Source organism: Sorex fumeus, unplaced genomic scaffold (assembly GCF_029834395.1).
Source record: "Sorex fumeus unplaced genomic scaffold, SorFum_2.1 ptg000082l, whole genome shotgun sequence".
Taxonomy (NCBI): domain Eukaryota; kingdom Metazoa; phylum Chordata; class Mammalia; order Eulipotyphla; family Soricidae; genus Sorex; species Sorex fumeus.
Genome location: NW_026606139.1, coordinates 715,213 through 731,111, shown reverse-complemented (window position 1 = coordinate 731,111; position 15,899 = coordinate 715,213). Strand labels below are relative to the sequence as shown.

The following is a 15,899-nucleotide window of genomic DNA, read 5'->3' as shown; positions in this document are numbered from 1 at the left end:
GGTCTCTCCGTGTGCTGTTCCTACCAGAGGGGCTCAGGTCCCTCCTCTCTCCTCTCCAGAACTCTCCACCATCCTCTCCTCCCTAAGTGCAACCTTTACTGGGGGAATGTTCTCTAACCTCTCCTACGCCATCCCACGGTGTCCGCCGTCCCCTGTGGACCCACTCTCAGTCTGCCTCCCGGCCCACCTCCTCGGGAGAAGCCCGGGCCCCTTGTGCGTCTGCGGGCACCAGCACGGGGAAGCGGCCAGGACATGTCTGCGCCCTCCCGACGGACTGACAATGGCCTGGAGAGCAGGAGTGGAGGCCTCGCCTCCCCTCTCGGGTTAAGCACGCACAGCTGCTCACCAAGTACTTTTTCCAGGAGGAAAAGAAAGTTTTCTATCATCTGAAGGAGTGACTCCAGGCTTGGAAGTCTGCCTCTAAAGAAATGCCTCCTGCCTGTGCAGAGAAAGAAATCAGAGAGCGGAGGTGGGGGTCGGCTGGAAGGGGGCTCGGCAGTTCTCAAGACCTTGGCCAACTCTGCGTGCGCATGACGGCGGCCAGGGCGCTGCCCTCCATGGCCACTGGGACCCGGGCTCCAAAGGCAGCAGAGCAGAGAGGGACATGCCCCGGTGCCGCCCGGCAGCCTGCTGAGCGGGAACCCCCGCTGGACACACCCTGAGCAGCCGGAGACACCCCAGCGCCCCGGGGCAGGCGGTCTTACCAGGACTTGGGCTCCCCGAAGTGCAGGTAGTTGATGCTATAGAGGTCCATGTCTTCGGTGTGCCAGGCAAAGGACGTCTTCCACATGCCAAAGTACAGGTACGGGGTGTTGACGCCCTCGATGGTGATCCCGCTCTCCTTCTCCACCAAGTCCAGGATCGTTTTCAGGCGACCGATATTCCACTCGTCGACATGCTGCGGAGGGAAGCGATGCCGAGTGTAGACGAGGGCGGGGGGGCCTGAGCCCACTAATCAGAGCAGGTGACAGGGCAGCCACCACCCCTAACCCAGAGGCGCAGCCAACGCACGCAGCATGGCTGGGAAGACACGGGCCCCAGCTCACTTTCACAGCCACCACTCCAGCTGACCAAGAAGCACTCTCTGGACAACAGGGAAGGAGGGGGTGGCCCACGTAACCACCGCCTCTTCTTGCCCCCAGGAGGAAGGGCTGGAACAATGTCAAAGACACTTGGGCCATGGGGGCTGGAGCAATAGCACAGCGGGTAGGGCGTCTGTCTTGCACGCGGCCGACCCGGGTTCGATTCCCAGCATCCTATATGGTCCCCTGAGTACCGCCAGGGATAATTCCTGAGTGCAGAGCCAGGAGTAACCCCTGTGCAGAGCCAGGTGTGACCCAAAAAGCAAAAAAAAAAAAAAAAAAAAGACACTTGGGCCAAACAACACTGTCCACTGTCACTGTCCTCCCGTTGTTGATCGATTTGCTCGAGCGGGCCCAGTAATATCTCCATTTTGAGACTTGTTGTTACTGTGTTTGGCGTATTGACTACATCACAGGTAGCTTGCCAGGCTTTGCCGTGCGGGCGAGATACTCTTGGTAGCCTGCCAGGCTCTCCGAGAGGAACAGAGGAATCGAACCCGGCTCGGCCAGGCCGGCTGCACGCAAGGCAAACGCCCTACCGCAAGGACTCACAAAACAAAGAATACAAACCACCTGAGACTGTACCGCGACTAGGGTGTTTGCCTTGCACGCGGCGGAGCTGGGATCAATTCCCAGTACCTGAGATGGTCCCCTGAGCCAACACCAAGGTGCCCCCTGAGCACAGAGTGAGGAGTAAACCCTGAGCACCATTAGGGTACGGCTTAAAGATAAAATTAAAAACATGGATGGGAATTAACTATACCAATTTGCGATTTGGGGGGCCCTACACCCATCAATCCTCGGGGGTTAGTCCTGCCTCTGCACTGAGAAATTGCCCCTGGCAGTGCTTGGGGACCGTATGGGACGCTGGGAGATCGATCCTGGGTCAGCGGCATACAAGACAAGTGCCCTACCCACTGCGCGGTCTCTCTAGGCCCCAGTTTGCAGTTTCTAACGCAAACAAGTTTACAAACTTTGTAAAAAGTCTAAAAACGGGCTGCAGATGGAGCTCAGCATTAGAGCACTGCTCTGCCTGGGTGAGGCCCTGAGCTCGAACCCCAGCAGCACACGTGCAGAAGAGCACACACAGAGCAACACATGGGTACACCTGAGTCACCCGAACCCTCCCCGAACTTGTGATTAGCGAAGAGCCCCACTACCGCAAGGACACCTTGTTCTGGCACCTTCTCGCCCCAGAATTTCACAGCATCCTCCTGCCTTTCCCTCCCCCTCGGGAGGGGAGAGGGGAAACCATCTCCAACCAACTTGGAGTTCACAGGTTAAACTGAATCCCTTAGGAGTGAGAGGAACAGTACTGGGATTAAGTCCCTTGCCTGGCATCTTGTCAAGCTCCATTCAAAACCCAGGCATCACATATGGCTCAGAGCACTGCCAGAAGCCACTCCTGAGCAGAGAGCCAAGAACAGACCAGGTATTACCAGATGTGGCACAAACTCTCCCTCACCAAAAAAAATAAAATAAAATAATAATAATAATAATAATTCCTTCAATACTGTGCAAAAATATAAAAATGCTGTTTTAATTATAAGGTAGTGCTCAGGGTATATTTACTCCTGGCTCTGTCCTCAGGGCTCACTCCTGATTGTGCTCAGAGGACCATATGAAGTGCTGGGAATCAAACCCAGGTCGGACACATGCAAGGCAAGAGCCCTACCCACTGTACTATTGCTCAGCCGAAACATCAAAATAAGTTTGGGGGTCACGGAGATGTATCAAGGGCTAGAGCATGAGCTTCGGCAGGCAGGAGATGCCTGGTCTGACCCCCAGCATCTCATGATCCCTGAGCACCCAGAGAGGAGCAACCCAAAGCACCAAGTAAGGAGTAAGTCCTCAAGGGGCTGGCGCAATAGCACAGCAGGTAGGGCGTTTGCCTTGCACACGGCCGACCCAGGTTCGATTCCCAGCATCCCATAGGGTCCCCCGAGCACCGCCAGGAGTGATTCCTGAGTGTATGAACCAGGAGTAACTCCTGTGCATTGCTGGGTGTGACCCAAATAAGGAAAAAAAAAAAAGTAAGTCCTCAAGTATTGTCAGGGATGCACCCCCCCAAAAAAAAATACAAAAAAAAGAATTTAATCCATCTGAGGACTGATCCCTAAAATGCCCTGCAGAGTGTGTTTAAGCACCAAAAAAAATTAAAGGCCACGGGACCAGAGAGACAGCACAGCAGGTAAGGTACTTGCCTTGCATGCAGCAGACCTGGGTTCAATCCCCAGCACCCCTCATAAACCCCCAAATATTGCCAGGAGTGACCCCCAAGCAGAGCCTCAAGTAGGCCCTCAGCAATGCTGGCTGTGGGACCACCCCAGCAAAATACCAGCCAAGTATTTCTTTCTTCTATCATAGCTCAAGCAATTCTTGTTTCTTTGTTTCTTTGTTCGCAAGCCACACCCGTCATACCCCTGGCTCTGAACTCAGGGATCACTCCTCAGAGAATGCTCAGAGAACCCTATGGGGTGTCGGGGATTGAACCCTACCCACTGTGCTGTCTCCCCGGTCCCGCTAAAGCAATTCTTTACGCAGATTCCTAGCCGATGAGATCTGCTAAAATAGCTTTTATCACAGAATCTAGTTTGAGGGCTCTGAACGCCTAAACGCGTTTCTCTTCTTAAATACATACCCCTTTCATTAGATTAGTCAGTGATCTTTTTCTGCTGAAACACACTGCCTCTCCCCCAGAATCTCATTTCCCGTGATCCCACCCTTTCAAGAGCTCATCAGCTACCACCCACGGACTCTTCTAACAGCCCTTGCAAAGAACACCAAATCATCCAATTTACATGCAGAGTGGGAGAAATAAAATTCAGTCACGTGCCAAAAAAAAAAAAAAAACACAAAACCCACAATTAAGTGCGTGAGGCCCAGGGTCTGGTGGCAGAGCTGGCTGCCTTCCTGCCCCGTCAGCAGGCGGCCTGCAGGCCTACTGTGTGCAGGGCAGAGAACAAAGCCAGAGAACAAAGTTAGAGAACCACAGGTGAGCTCCCAGCGCCCCTCACCTTCTCGTAGAGTGTGCCATTCACGTCTGCGCCGTAGATGGGGGGATTGAATGTGAGATTTTTCCAGTATTTCCGCTCAAGTTCTTCAAATTCACTGTAACGTGGGGTACAGTACCTTTGGAAAGAAACAAATGGTATTAACTACGTCTAAGGAACAAAGCTGGTTAGGTGTCAGGAACAGCACAAGACAGATCCCCTGTCCCAGGGAGAGCCGATATACAAGGCTAACCTTGGCCTGGAAGGTTCTTCACGGAGACTCCCTTGGGATCCCTTCCAGGGGTCCTTGGCCAATCGGAGGGGCCCATCCTTGCAGTGATGACCCATCTTCCCTGAGCAGCATGACCTCCTCACCCCTTTCCTGAGAGCCAACTAAAACTATACCCCACTCCAGTCAGCAGGGAGCAAAAAGGCTTGCAGTCCCTGAAAGTCAAGACCCACAACCTGCCTGAGCACAGAAGGCGCTTGCTGGAGTTCCCAAGCACATCTTGTGTGGGCATCTGTGTCCGCTGCCTCCCCAGCACCCCGCACAGCAGCCGAGGCCCAGCCAGCCATCACACCTTACCACGTAAAAGGTCCCTTTAACTCCGCGTTACTGGGGGCTGGGAAGTTCCCCGGAATTGGAGGACGACAGAGGAGCCATGCCTGTTCAGCTCAAGGGTTCAATGCCCCAGAACCCAGAAATGCTCGGACCCAGCGACACTGGGGGGCACCACGGCTATCCATATCTGGCAGTACTCAGTGAACCACGTAGAGCCCAGGAATGAACTCAGGGTCTTGGTAAGCCAGGCACACGTACCAGCCCCTCACGCATGCATGCGTGCGCACACACACACACGCACACACACGCGCGCGCGCGCGCACACACACACACACGCACGCACAAAAGCAAAAAATAAATCTGAAGGGGGAAGATTTGGGGGCGACACCTGGCAGTGCTCAGGGCTTACTCCTGGCTCTGCACACAGGAATCATTCCTGGCAAGCTCAGAGAACCATATCGGGCGCTAGGGATTAAACGCAGGGCAGCCTCAAGCAAGGCACGCACCTTACGCTGTACTTTCTCTCCAGCCCACCACAAAATATTTTAATAAAAACACAAACTATCCCAGGGCAGGGGACCAAAATAATTAAATAAATTAAATATCCCTAAATAAAGTTGTGCACGTAAAGTTTTCTAATTTTGGGAAATATGCATTTGTTTTACATACACAGGCAAACATGTACATCCCATAGGGTCTCCCAAGCACCACCAGGAATAATTCCTGAGCGCAGAGCCATGAGTCACTCCTGAGAATCTCTAGGTGTGCCCCCCCCACAAAAAAAAATAAAAAAATTAGGTTAGGAAAATGGATATACAGGTAGCCTTGGGGCTGGAGCAATAGCACAGTGGGCAGGGCATTTCCCTTGCAAGCAGCCGCCCCAAGTTCAGGTCCCGGCATCCCACATGGTTCCCCTGAACCTGCCAGGAGTGATCCCTGAATGCAGAGCGAGGAATAAGCCCCACGCACCACTGTGACCCCAAAACAAAAACAAATGAAACAAAAAAAAAGAATCTGTTGTCTTCGGGATGGAGGAAATTGGACCCCGGATTGGCTAATTCAAAAGAGCAAGTGGTGACCAGCAGGGAGTTCAGTACAGCAGGTGGGCTACTTCCTTGTACATAGCCAGCCCGGGTCCAATCCCAGTACCAAGATGGTCCCACCAGGAATAACGCCCGAGCATCGCTGGGTGCGGGCCAAAAAGAAGTCAGAGGAACCCCAAGTCAAACAGAGAGCAGAGAGGTGGGGGTGGCGAGGGAGGGTCGAAGGGGCTGAGGCAAACGCTTCCATCCGTGGGGTGCGTGAGCCTCTTGTGCACGCTGCTATAGAAACCCCCACAGGGGACCGCAGTCGTGAGAGGGGTGAAGCGGTCCAGGGCTGGAAGCCGCACTTAGGATCAGGGCAAGTCAGAGGGTAACACGGCCAGCGCGGAGCACCAGGAGGAGAGATCCAGGGGCGAGGAGGGAACCTCCAGCCCCGGTGCCCACACACACAGCTGGGAAGGCACAGGAACGAACAAAGAGAAAGGAGACAGAGGGAGCTCTAAAAAGGAGGGTGCGGGGCTGGAGCAATAGCACAGCGGGGAGGGCGTTTGGCGGCCGACCCGGGTTCGATTCCCAGCATCCCATGTGGTCCCCTGAGCACCGCCAGGAGTAACTCCTGAGTGCAGAGCCAGGAGTAACCCCTGTGCATCGCCGGGTGTGACCCAAAAAAGCAAAAAAATAAAATAAAATAAAAATAAAAAGGAGAGCACTGCGACATGACAAACAATGAGGCGGCACGTGCCTCCCACCCCACCCCGCCTGAAGGCCACGCACGTCTCAGCAGCAGCGGAAATCCAGACAAGCGTGGGTCAAAAAAAGTCTCAGGAGAAAAGCCAGGAACGTTTCCTAAGGAAACTCCTCACGAAGGAGGTAGGCAGGAGGGAAAAGCTCCGAGAAAGATGAACAGGAGTCTGAGGGGCGTCCATCCTCCCATTCTCGGGAAAAACACAGCAAACTCTGCCTGAATAGAAACACACGTTTCTTTCTTTATTTTTTTTTTTTTGGCTTTTTGGGTCACACCTGGCGATGCTCAGGGGTTCCTCCTGGCTCTGCACTCAGGAATTACTCCTGGCGGTGCTCAGGGGACCATATGGGATGCTGGGAATCGAACCCGGGTCGGCCACGTGCAAGGCAAACACCCTACCCGCTGTGCTATCTCTCCAGCCCCGTTTCTTTCTTCTTTTCTGGCATTTGAGCCATACCCAGCGATGCTCAGGGGCGACTCCCGGCTCTGCACTCAGGGGTCTCGGAGAATGCTGGGATCAAACCCAGTGGGCTGTGCGTAAGACAAGCGCCCCACCTGCTGTGCTCTCTCTCCCTCAGCCCCCCAAAGACAGACAGAGCAGGGAAGGACAGAAACCAACCACCAGCTTGACATTAAATTCATATCCTGTTAACGTTAAAATGCAAATGAGAGCAGCTAAGAGCTAGAGAAATATCAACAACGAGATTAAATCAAGGGGAAAGAGGGGGTGGAGAATGGAGGTCCTCAAAACACTACAATATTTTTATTTTGTTCTTTTGTTTTGGAGGCATCAGGCTGTGCTTAGGACTGAACTCCTGGCGGAGCTCAGGGCTCACTCCGGGTGGCCTCAGGGAATCATCCCCTGTGCAAGCTGGGTTGGCCACGAGCAAGTCAAACAACCTACCCACTGGACTATCATTTGCGTCCCCACCCCCTTCGGGCACTTTTCATCAGATCTATCACTGCAACGAGCAAGAGCTCCTTCTGACCATCCCACAGTCTCCTCTGCAACCTGCCCCAGGACCAGAGCGGAAAATAATGGTTTGGGGTACCAGAGTGCCATTCCTGGTAGTGCTGGGTGGGTGGGGCAAACCGAGTGGTGCTGAGGGTCGAACCCAGAGCTCTTCCGAGCAAAAAGCACGTGCCCAGTCCTGTGGACAGTCCCTAAGGCCCCCAGCTCTACCTTTAATGGGAAAATTAGAGGGCTACTTTGGGGTCGGCGAGGGGGGAAGAGCGAGGAGACCCAGCAGTGCTCAGGATCACTCCGCAGCAAGTCAGACCAGCAACTCAGAGTGAGACAACGCTGAGATCGTGACTGGGAGCCACCAGCATCATCCCCAGTGCTGCTGGGGACAGGCAACCCCACATACACCGGGCACAAGCCCCGACCCTCTGAGCCACATCCTGCCCAACACTAAGGACTTTAGGTGCTGGGGCGGTACTGGGAACGCTCATGAACAGAGCGGGATGGAGGGAGCGGACATGGGGCCCTGGGCCACCAGTCTGTTCTCACTCACTTGTCGCTGTTGGCGATCTTGCGGAACTCACGGACCGTCATGGCTTTCTTCTGTATGTTGTACTGCGTGAAGAGGCCCGACTGGCCCGTCACCAGCTGCTGGATGGGAGCCGGGATGACCAGATCGTCGATATCGTCATAGGATGACCGGGGCTTCCACTCCTTGGGAGGAACCACCTGCCGGGAAGCGGAGAGGTCAGAAAGCTGCGGAGCGGCTCAGAATTCAAGAGGCGTGAAGCCTGCGTCCTCGTCTAAGTCTAGTTCACTGGAAGTGACTTGGACTTGAGCCCTGTTCCCCCAAATTCAGCAGGTCACACTAGCACACGAAGGCTGGTCAGCGGTGCCATGAGCTAGCTGTGATGCCCGAAGAAAGGAATGAATTCCAGGCAGCATGGCACTTTCCACACGTGCACAACTTTGGTCCCTTACACCACCAGGAGTGACCTGAGCCTCCTTCCTCCAACACCCCCCGCCCCGCAAAAGAAAAAAAATAGCTGTACAATGCTCGGCCTCAGCACCTTATCTGGAGCACCAAGAAAGGTGAAAACTGGGGCTGGAGCGATAGCACAGTGGGTAGGTGTTTGCCTTGCACGCAGCCAACATGACCGACAGAGGTTCGATTCCCAGCACCCCATATGGTCCCCTGAGCACCGCCAGGAGCACTTCCTGAGTGCATGAGCCAGGAGTAACCCCTGGGCATCGCCGGGTGTGACCCAAAAAGCAAAAAAAAAAAAAAAAAAAAAAAAAAGGTGAAAACTGCTTCTCAGTCTAGTACAAACTTCACCAGAGAAGACAAAAACTGAGTGGTAGAACATCCTAGCACGTCCAAGGTAACATGTTGTTTTTTTTTTCTTTTTGGGTCACACCTGGCGGTGCACAGGGGTTCCTCCTGGCTCTGCACTCAGGAGTTACTCCTGGCGGTGCTCAGGGGACCATATGGGATGCTGGGAATCGAACCCGGGTCGGCCGCGTGCAAGGCAAACGCCCTACCCGCTGTGCTATCTCTCCAGCCCCCAAGGTCACATGTTTAGTCCACAGCAACACCTGGGACCCTGGGCACTGCCAGGGACAGCCTTCGTGGCCCACAAGCTCTGCTAGGGGTGGCTCCTACTAAAATAAAAGGTAAATTTATTTGAAAGAAAAAAATTTATTTGAAAGAAAGAGGAGGAAGCCACATTACTCTGAAGGAGCCCGAAAGGAGGAGAGAAGAGGATGGTGTGAAAACACCACAGCAGAGCTGAGGGTCGCCACATGGACGAGCAGAGGATGAGCACCGCAAGGCTGGTTAGATCCTGACACGACTACATGGCCGACAGCGGCCACCACACGTGACCCTGTGTGCTTGTTGAATGTGATCCTAGCCACTCAGCACCAATTGAGGACCTCTTTGAAAAAAAAAAGGGGGGGGGGCTGGAGCGATAGCACAGCGGGTAGGGCATTTGCCTTGCACGCAGCCCGACCTAGGTTCGATTCCCAGCATCCCATATGGCCCCCTGAGCACAGCCAGGAGTAATTCCTGAGTGCATGAACCAGAGGTAACCCCTGTGCATCGCCGGGTGTGACCCAAAAAGCAAAAAATAAATAAATAAAAAATAAAAAAAATTTTTAAAATGGGGGGGGAGGAATTGGAGCTATAGCATTGTGGATAAGGAACTTGCTTTGTACACGGCCAACCCAGGTTCAATCTCCAGCATCCCTGAGCACTATCAAAAGTGACTCCTGAGCAAAGAGCCAGGAGAAAGCCCTGAGCATATCCCAGTGTGGCCCCCCCTCAAAAAAAAAATTTCCAAGTAGGGAGTATAGTCGGGTGTGGCCCAGAACACAAAAGAGAGAGAAAGAGAAAGAGAAAGAGAAAGAGAGAGAGAGAGAGAGAGAGAGAGAGAGGTCTTTCTTAACCTGACTGAGTGACAGCACATCAGGGAGGGTGCTTCTTTTAAATGCGGCTGACCAGGGTGTGATCCCAACACCCCATAAGGTCCCCCAAGCCCTGCCTGGAGTGATTCCTGAGGGCTGAGCCAGGAGTTAGCACTGAGCACTGCTGGGGGTAAAAACAAGGGGGGGACATTGGATTCCAAGAAGTTCTCCTCAAGACGGAAGAGAGATGCTTCAGATGTTAACGAGAGGAATTAACTTGCAAATAAGACGAGCACAGAGTACCCTCAGCGCAAACACTCAGTTCCTCCAGCACTCCTAAGAACCCTTCCCCATGCCTCTGCCACCAAGCTGCCGAGCATCACCTTGGCCAGGCCTGCGCGATGGGCACCCTGGGACTCAATGTAGGCAATGTAGCGACTGAAGTTCCGGAATTCCTCCATGGTCGGATAGAACGTCATTATCCGAGCACTGGGGTTCAGGGTTTCTGATTCGCAAGCCATTTTCTCTTCTTTAGGGAACGCTGCGGTCAGAAGGAAATCTGAAAAAAAATACATTAAGGGGCAGAGAAACAGAACAATGGGTAAGGTGCTTGCCTTGCAAGCACAGGACCTGGGTTAGATGCGAGCACTCCATAAGGTCCTCCAAGCCCCCCGCTAGGAGTGATCCCTGAATGCAGAGCCTGGAGTAAGCCCTGAGTAATGTCGGGTGTAGCCCAAGAACCCTCAACTCCCCCCCAAAAAAAACAGAAAAAGAAATATTAAGAGCCAAAAACTAGGGCTGGATTGATAGCACAGCGGGTAGGGCATTTGTCTTGCATGCAGCCAACCCAGGTTCGATTCCCAGCATCCCACATGGTCCCCCGAGCACTGCCAGGAGTAATTCCTGAGTGCAGAGCCAGCCAGGAGTAACCCTTGTGTATCGCTGGGTGTGACCCAAAAATCTAAAAACAAACAAACAAAAAAGTCAAAAATTATATAAAATCAAATTTAAAGTTAATGCTGAGAATGTCAGTGCTGAAAATAGTAAAAGATGCAGGAATGCGAAAGCACTGAGATGTCACACCTGGGATCTGCATCAAAGCAGGTGAATCAGAAAAACAAATCTGGAAGTGGGGTGAGGGAATCTGTTTAAAAGAACCTGACTTGGAGCCCAAGAGGTAGCTCAGAGCTCAGAAGCCGAACTCATGCACATAGAAGGCTCAGGTTCGATCCTTCAGAACACAGCAAGGAGTGCCCCCCATACACACACTCACATTTACATTTACACACACACACACACACACACACAGGCTCAGCATGAAGCCAAGAGAAGCCCTGAGCATTGCCAGACAGAGCCCCCCAACATAAATAAAAGAAACTGATATGTGAAAATTGCAAGTATTCAAATGCAAACATTGTTTCAGCTTTCCAGGGTGACTAATGATTTGATTGTTGGTTCTAGTTAACAATTCAACTGCCCTACCCAGAGTTTGCCTTAACTTTCCAAGTTGCTTCTTCACTCACACTTTACCAATGACTTGGGAGAGCTTTGACCCTAATAAGCCACAACCAGATTGAAAAGCAACAACGGGATCCCTCCTCCAGGCCAGCTGCAGTTTTAGAAGAGTCCTACAGTTCCAAGGCGGACTTGGTTACAAAACCGCAAAACTTCTCCAGTGAAAAAGTACTTTGATATTAGCTGCATGAGCTAATACCCTAAGGTGTTCTCGCTGGTAAACCAAAATGCAACTTCAGCACTAAAGATGTCAAACTAGAGCTAAGTTCAATTGGAAAGAACAAAATTTAAACAGGAACGAAACTGACAGCACAGAGGAAACATCATAACTAATTGGAGAAGTTTTTTCTAAAAAAAGAAATAGTTTTCAATAGGTCCTCAGCTAAGTGCCCAGAAAGATATGCCTGTAAACAGAGACCACCTCCGCTGAATAAGGACCAAGAGCTTCAGATAAAGCAACTTCATGAGAAACAAAAACAGTCTGTTCTTTGCTCCACTAAAAGTACTCAGCAAAGTCCAAGAGTTCTGTCCCCCAAGGGGGCCCTAGAGCCATTCAGTTAAACTTCAATTCCCTTGTGATCTGGAGGGCTCCTAAGTGAAGGAACTGCCTCCAACCTACCAGCAATTAATCTAATAACAGGCTGGGAAAGACTCCGAGGAAAATTCGAGGTAAGAGAGATGACATGCCTTGCTACCTGCTTCTCTCTGGCTTCCACTTCTGCAAAAATAAAGTGTGCTCCCAGCCAGGCATCACCATGCACCTTGCCAAAACTTTGTCTGGCAGGTAGACTGTTAGGTATACTGTTACATACAACATACTGTTGTTATTCCTGGTTTACAAAGCAGAGAAACTGCCTGCAGTCCCGTGAATACAGTCTTCGTGTTCCTGCCACTCTCCAGGTTGTCTACATTGCAATCTAGACTTTAAGGAAGCTAAGTAAACCCTCAGCAGAGTAGATCCCAAGAAGCAGAATGCAAAACCCTGAAGCCATGCGGTTTCAGGACCCTCTGACAAATAAAAAGAAACTATGTTGCTATGCAAATCTTACCAAAGCCTACAATCCTGTCAACACTGTATTAGGGCCAATCCCAGGCCTTGGAACCCTCGAATGGGGCTCCATCGCCTCTGGCCTTATTCATCTTTGTACGCCCAGAACAATGCCAGGCTGGAAAAGCACTCCAGCAACTGTTGAATAACTGATTCCTCGCCCTCACTTCAGTGGCTCCTTCCCGTTTTTCCAACCCGGGATTATTCCCTTCCCCCAGTCTACTCCCGGGAGAAATCTCCCGTTCCCTGCCACCCTCCCTCCCCCATCCAGCAACAAAGCCAAGTGGTCCGAGCGAGCGCACCGCTCCTGGGTCGAAACATCTCGGAAATCAGCCCCGCTCCCTGCCTTCCTAGCTCTGTGGCCTTGGCTGGATGGATTCCACGCCCCCCGCCCCCGGCTCCATTTCCCCACCTGGAAAATGGGCAACAAAATATCTTTCCAACAGGGTTACTGTAATTAACTTCGATGATGCAAGCGAAACGCTAGCAACCAGGCCTGGGACTTTAGCACTCAATAAAGGTGAAGTGGTTGAACAGCCACACGGGCCCCCCGCCCCCTCCGGCGCAGCCCCGCCCGCGAGCTGCGCTGCAAAGGGAGCCCCCCACCTCCCCACCCCCCGGCCCGCGGCCCCCCGCACCTCACCGCTCCGGAGCCCGGCCCCTCCCGGACCCGCCGCCTGGGCGAGTGAGGCCCGGCCGCAGGAAGAAGAAAATAAGGGCCCGGAGTCCCGCCCCCACCCCCCGACGCCCATTGGCCGCAAGGAATTAGAAAGGACCAATCGCGAGAAGGAGTTTTAGGAGGTCCTGCTCCCATTGGCCCCACCCCATGCCCATCGCCCCGCGCGAAAGCCGCCCGTCCGCCCCTCCCCCCCACGGGCGCTCACGGCCAAGGCTGCAAGCAGAAGCCAACTTAGGGGTTCCAAGCTCCAAAGGGTCTCACCGAAAGGCCGCTGCCCAGGCGGGCGGAGACCCGGCCCGGACTGTCGCCACTCGCCGGCCCCGCGGCGGTTCCAGCCGGGGAAGGACGAAACCCCGCCTCCCCGGAGTCGGCTGCGCAGTCGCACTGGGCCCCCGAAATAAGGTCCTAAATAACCAATGAGCACGCGCCGCAGCCGAACCCAGCCCGCAGATGATGCCCTGGCCCAGCCTATGAGCATCCGCTGGAGCTGTTGCCAGGAGGAAACGCGGTACCACTCGGGACCGTGGCCACTGAGCATCTCGGCTGGGTGGGGAACAGGCCAATCGTAGGCGGACTTCTGGCAGACGCGGAGCCCCTCGGAACCCCTGGGAATGGGGTGGTCCGGGAGAGGAAGATTGTTGCGGGACGTTTCCGAAGCCAGGATGGGGCCAGGTGTCCCGGCGCAAAGTTTTCGGCTCTGGCCGAAGGAGCAGGTGTTCTGGGAGCCCTTAGACTAGGCAGCTTCTGAGCTCGGGAAGTGCCCGAGCTTGCCCGACTTAGCCCTGAACATCTCGGGTTTTTTCAAAGTGGCAATCTCGTGCCCCTGACCGCTTCCTCCCGGGCAAGCTGTGAATTTCTTGACGGGGAGTTGTTCCTGCCAGGGAAGGAGCTCTGAGGGTCATTAGGACAGGTCCTGAAGGGGGATGTCCTTAGGGTCATTAAAGAAGCAGTTTTTCCATGAATGGGGATTTGGGGGTCATTAGGAGCAGCTCTTGGGGCTGCGGGAGTAAATCCTGGGAGTCTATTAGACACACTTTTGGAAGTTGGGGGGATCCTAGGAGTCATTAGGAGCTGTTCCTAAGGGGTCGCCTTGAGAAGCAGCTCCCAAATTAGCAAGTGCGATGAGGGAGGAGATGCATGAGACACTCTTACACGTGGAACAAAAAACAGGAACGTCCATATTAAGGGCCATATACTTGCAAACATACCATAAATGAGTACTGACTTAGTGCACTGAAAAAAATGAGAAGTCAGAGGGTACAGTGGGTAAAGCACTTGCCTAGCACTTGACAGACCCCAGTTTAATTCCCAGCACCTCAAATGAATGGATCAGATAGCCCAGCATGGTTCCTTAGCACCTGTAAGGAAGGAGTAAGCCAGCCCTGAGCACAGCCAGGTGCGGGGCCCCAAAGCAAAAGGAAACAAAAAGATACACCTGCCTTGCAAGATCTTTGAAATATTAGAGGAGATATATATATATATATATATATATATAGAGAGAGAGAGAGAGAGAGAGAGAGAGAGAGAGAGGTCAAAAGGATGGTATTACATAAAATGGTATGGCCACAGACCTATGGTGACATATCTCTGGGGCCTGACCATGTGTGTCCTTGAAAAAAGCAGTTGAGGGCTGGAGCAATAGCACAGCGGGTAGGGCGTTTGCTTTGCACATGGCCGACCCGGGTTCGATTCCCAGCATCCCATATGGTCCCCCAAGCACCGCCAGGAGTCATTCCTGAGTGCATGAGCCAGGAGTAACCCCTGTGCATCACCAAATATGACCCAAAAAGCAAAAAAAAAGAAAAAGAAAAAACAATTGAGTCTTTTTTTAAAAAATGAATGTGGGGCTGATTAGATAGAACAGCATGTGGGGCATTTATCTTGCACGTGGCTGACCCATAGTCGATCCCTGGCGTCCCATATGGTTGCCCCACCCCAAGCACTGCCAGGAGTAACCCTTGAGCACCATCAGGTGTGTCCACCATCCCCCCAAAAATAGACGGGGTCGTGGAGATAGTACAATGGATAAAGCTCTTGATTTGCACATAGGCAATTTTGATCCCCAGCGCTCTATATGGTATCCTGGGTCTACGAGGAATGATTCCCGAGTGCAGAGCACCCCCCACCCCCAAAATAAGAGTGACAGCCCTTCTCAGCATCTACAAGTTCTTTCTTTATTGCCTAACAAGGTAATATATTAGGTGCTAAATGATACTGGGTAACTCATCAAGTCGTCTAAAGAATTCATTTTGTTTGTTTCTTTGTTTTGGGACCATACATGGAGGTACTCGGGGGTTATTCCTGGCTGTGTACCCAGGAATTACTCCTGGTGGTACTCAGGAGACCATATGAGGTGCCAGGGATCGAACCCAGGTCGACTGCAAGCAACCTTACCCACCTTATGCCCCATTGCTCCAGTCCTGAAGAATCCAACTTCGAACCCAACTTCGATTCATATAAGGAAAGCCACACAGATCATCTGAAAATCCATCCATCACTCTCCTTGTTACTGTCACCAGCAAGCTGGCCTCCCAGACTCCACTCTCCAGGGCACAGGTCCATCTGCTAGTGCCACGGTCACTCCCAACTCCTCCAGGAATTTTCTCTCTTTTTTGCAGGGGAGGGGGGCACACCAGCAGTGCTCAGAGACTACTCCCAGCTCCGTGCCCAGGAGTCAGTCCTAGAGGGACTCAGAGCGCTCTGCAGTGCCAGGTTTGAACCCTGGTGCCCAGCCTGCAGAGCCTGGACTCCAGACTGCTGGACTCTCTCCCCGCTCCCAGCATTTTCTCTTTCTCTCCCATCCCCTGCCTTTCCTGTAGCTGCTGCTGCTGTTGCTAGGGTGACTCTAGGGTGACGGTTATT

At 52.9% G+C, this 15,899-nt stretch overlaps 1 protein-coding gene across 2 annotated transcripts in view; it reads right to left on the bottom strand.

Moving 5' to 3' along the window:
• KDM4A (lysine demethylase 4A) overlaps nt 1-13,394 on the bottom strand; it is a 39,081-nt gene extending 25,687 nt beyond the window's left edge. Inside the window, exons 1-5 of one of the 2 annotated variants that reach the window (XM_056130871.1) lie at nt 13,299-13,394; nt 10,179-10,354; nt 7,943-8,118; nt 4,100-4,214; nt 705-898 (exon numbers count right to left, since the gene is read on the bottom strand). In XM_056130871.1, coding sequence (XP_055986846.1) covers nt 705-898; nt 4,100-4,214; nt 7,943-8,118; nt 10,179-10,316 — 623 coding nt within the window. In that variant the 5' untranslated portion in view covers nt 10,317-10,354; nt 13,299-13,394. Of the gene's footprint in view, nt 1-704; nt 899-4,099; nt 4,215-7,942; nt 8,119-10,178; nt 10,355-13,001; nt 13,069-13,298 lie in introns of those variants that run through there. The other variant, XM_056130870.1, reaches the window with a different exon arrangement.
• Nucleotides 13,395-15,899: the final 2,505 nt, after the last annotated feature.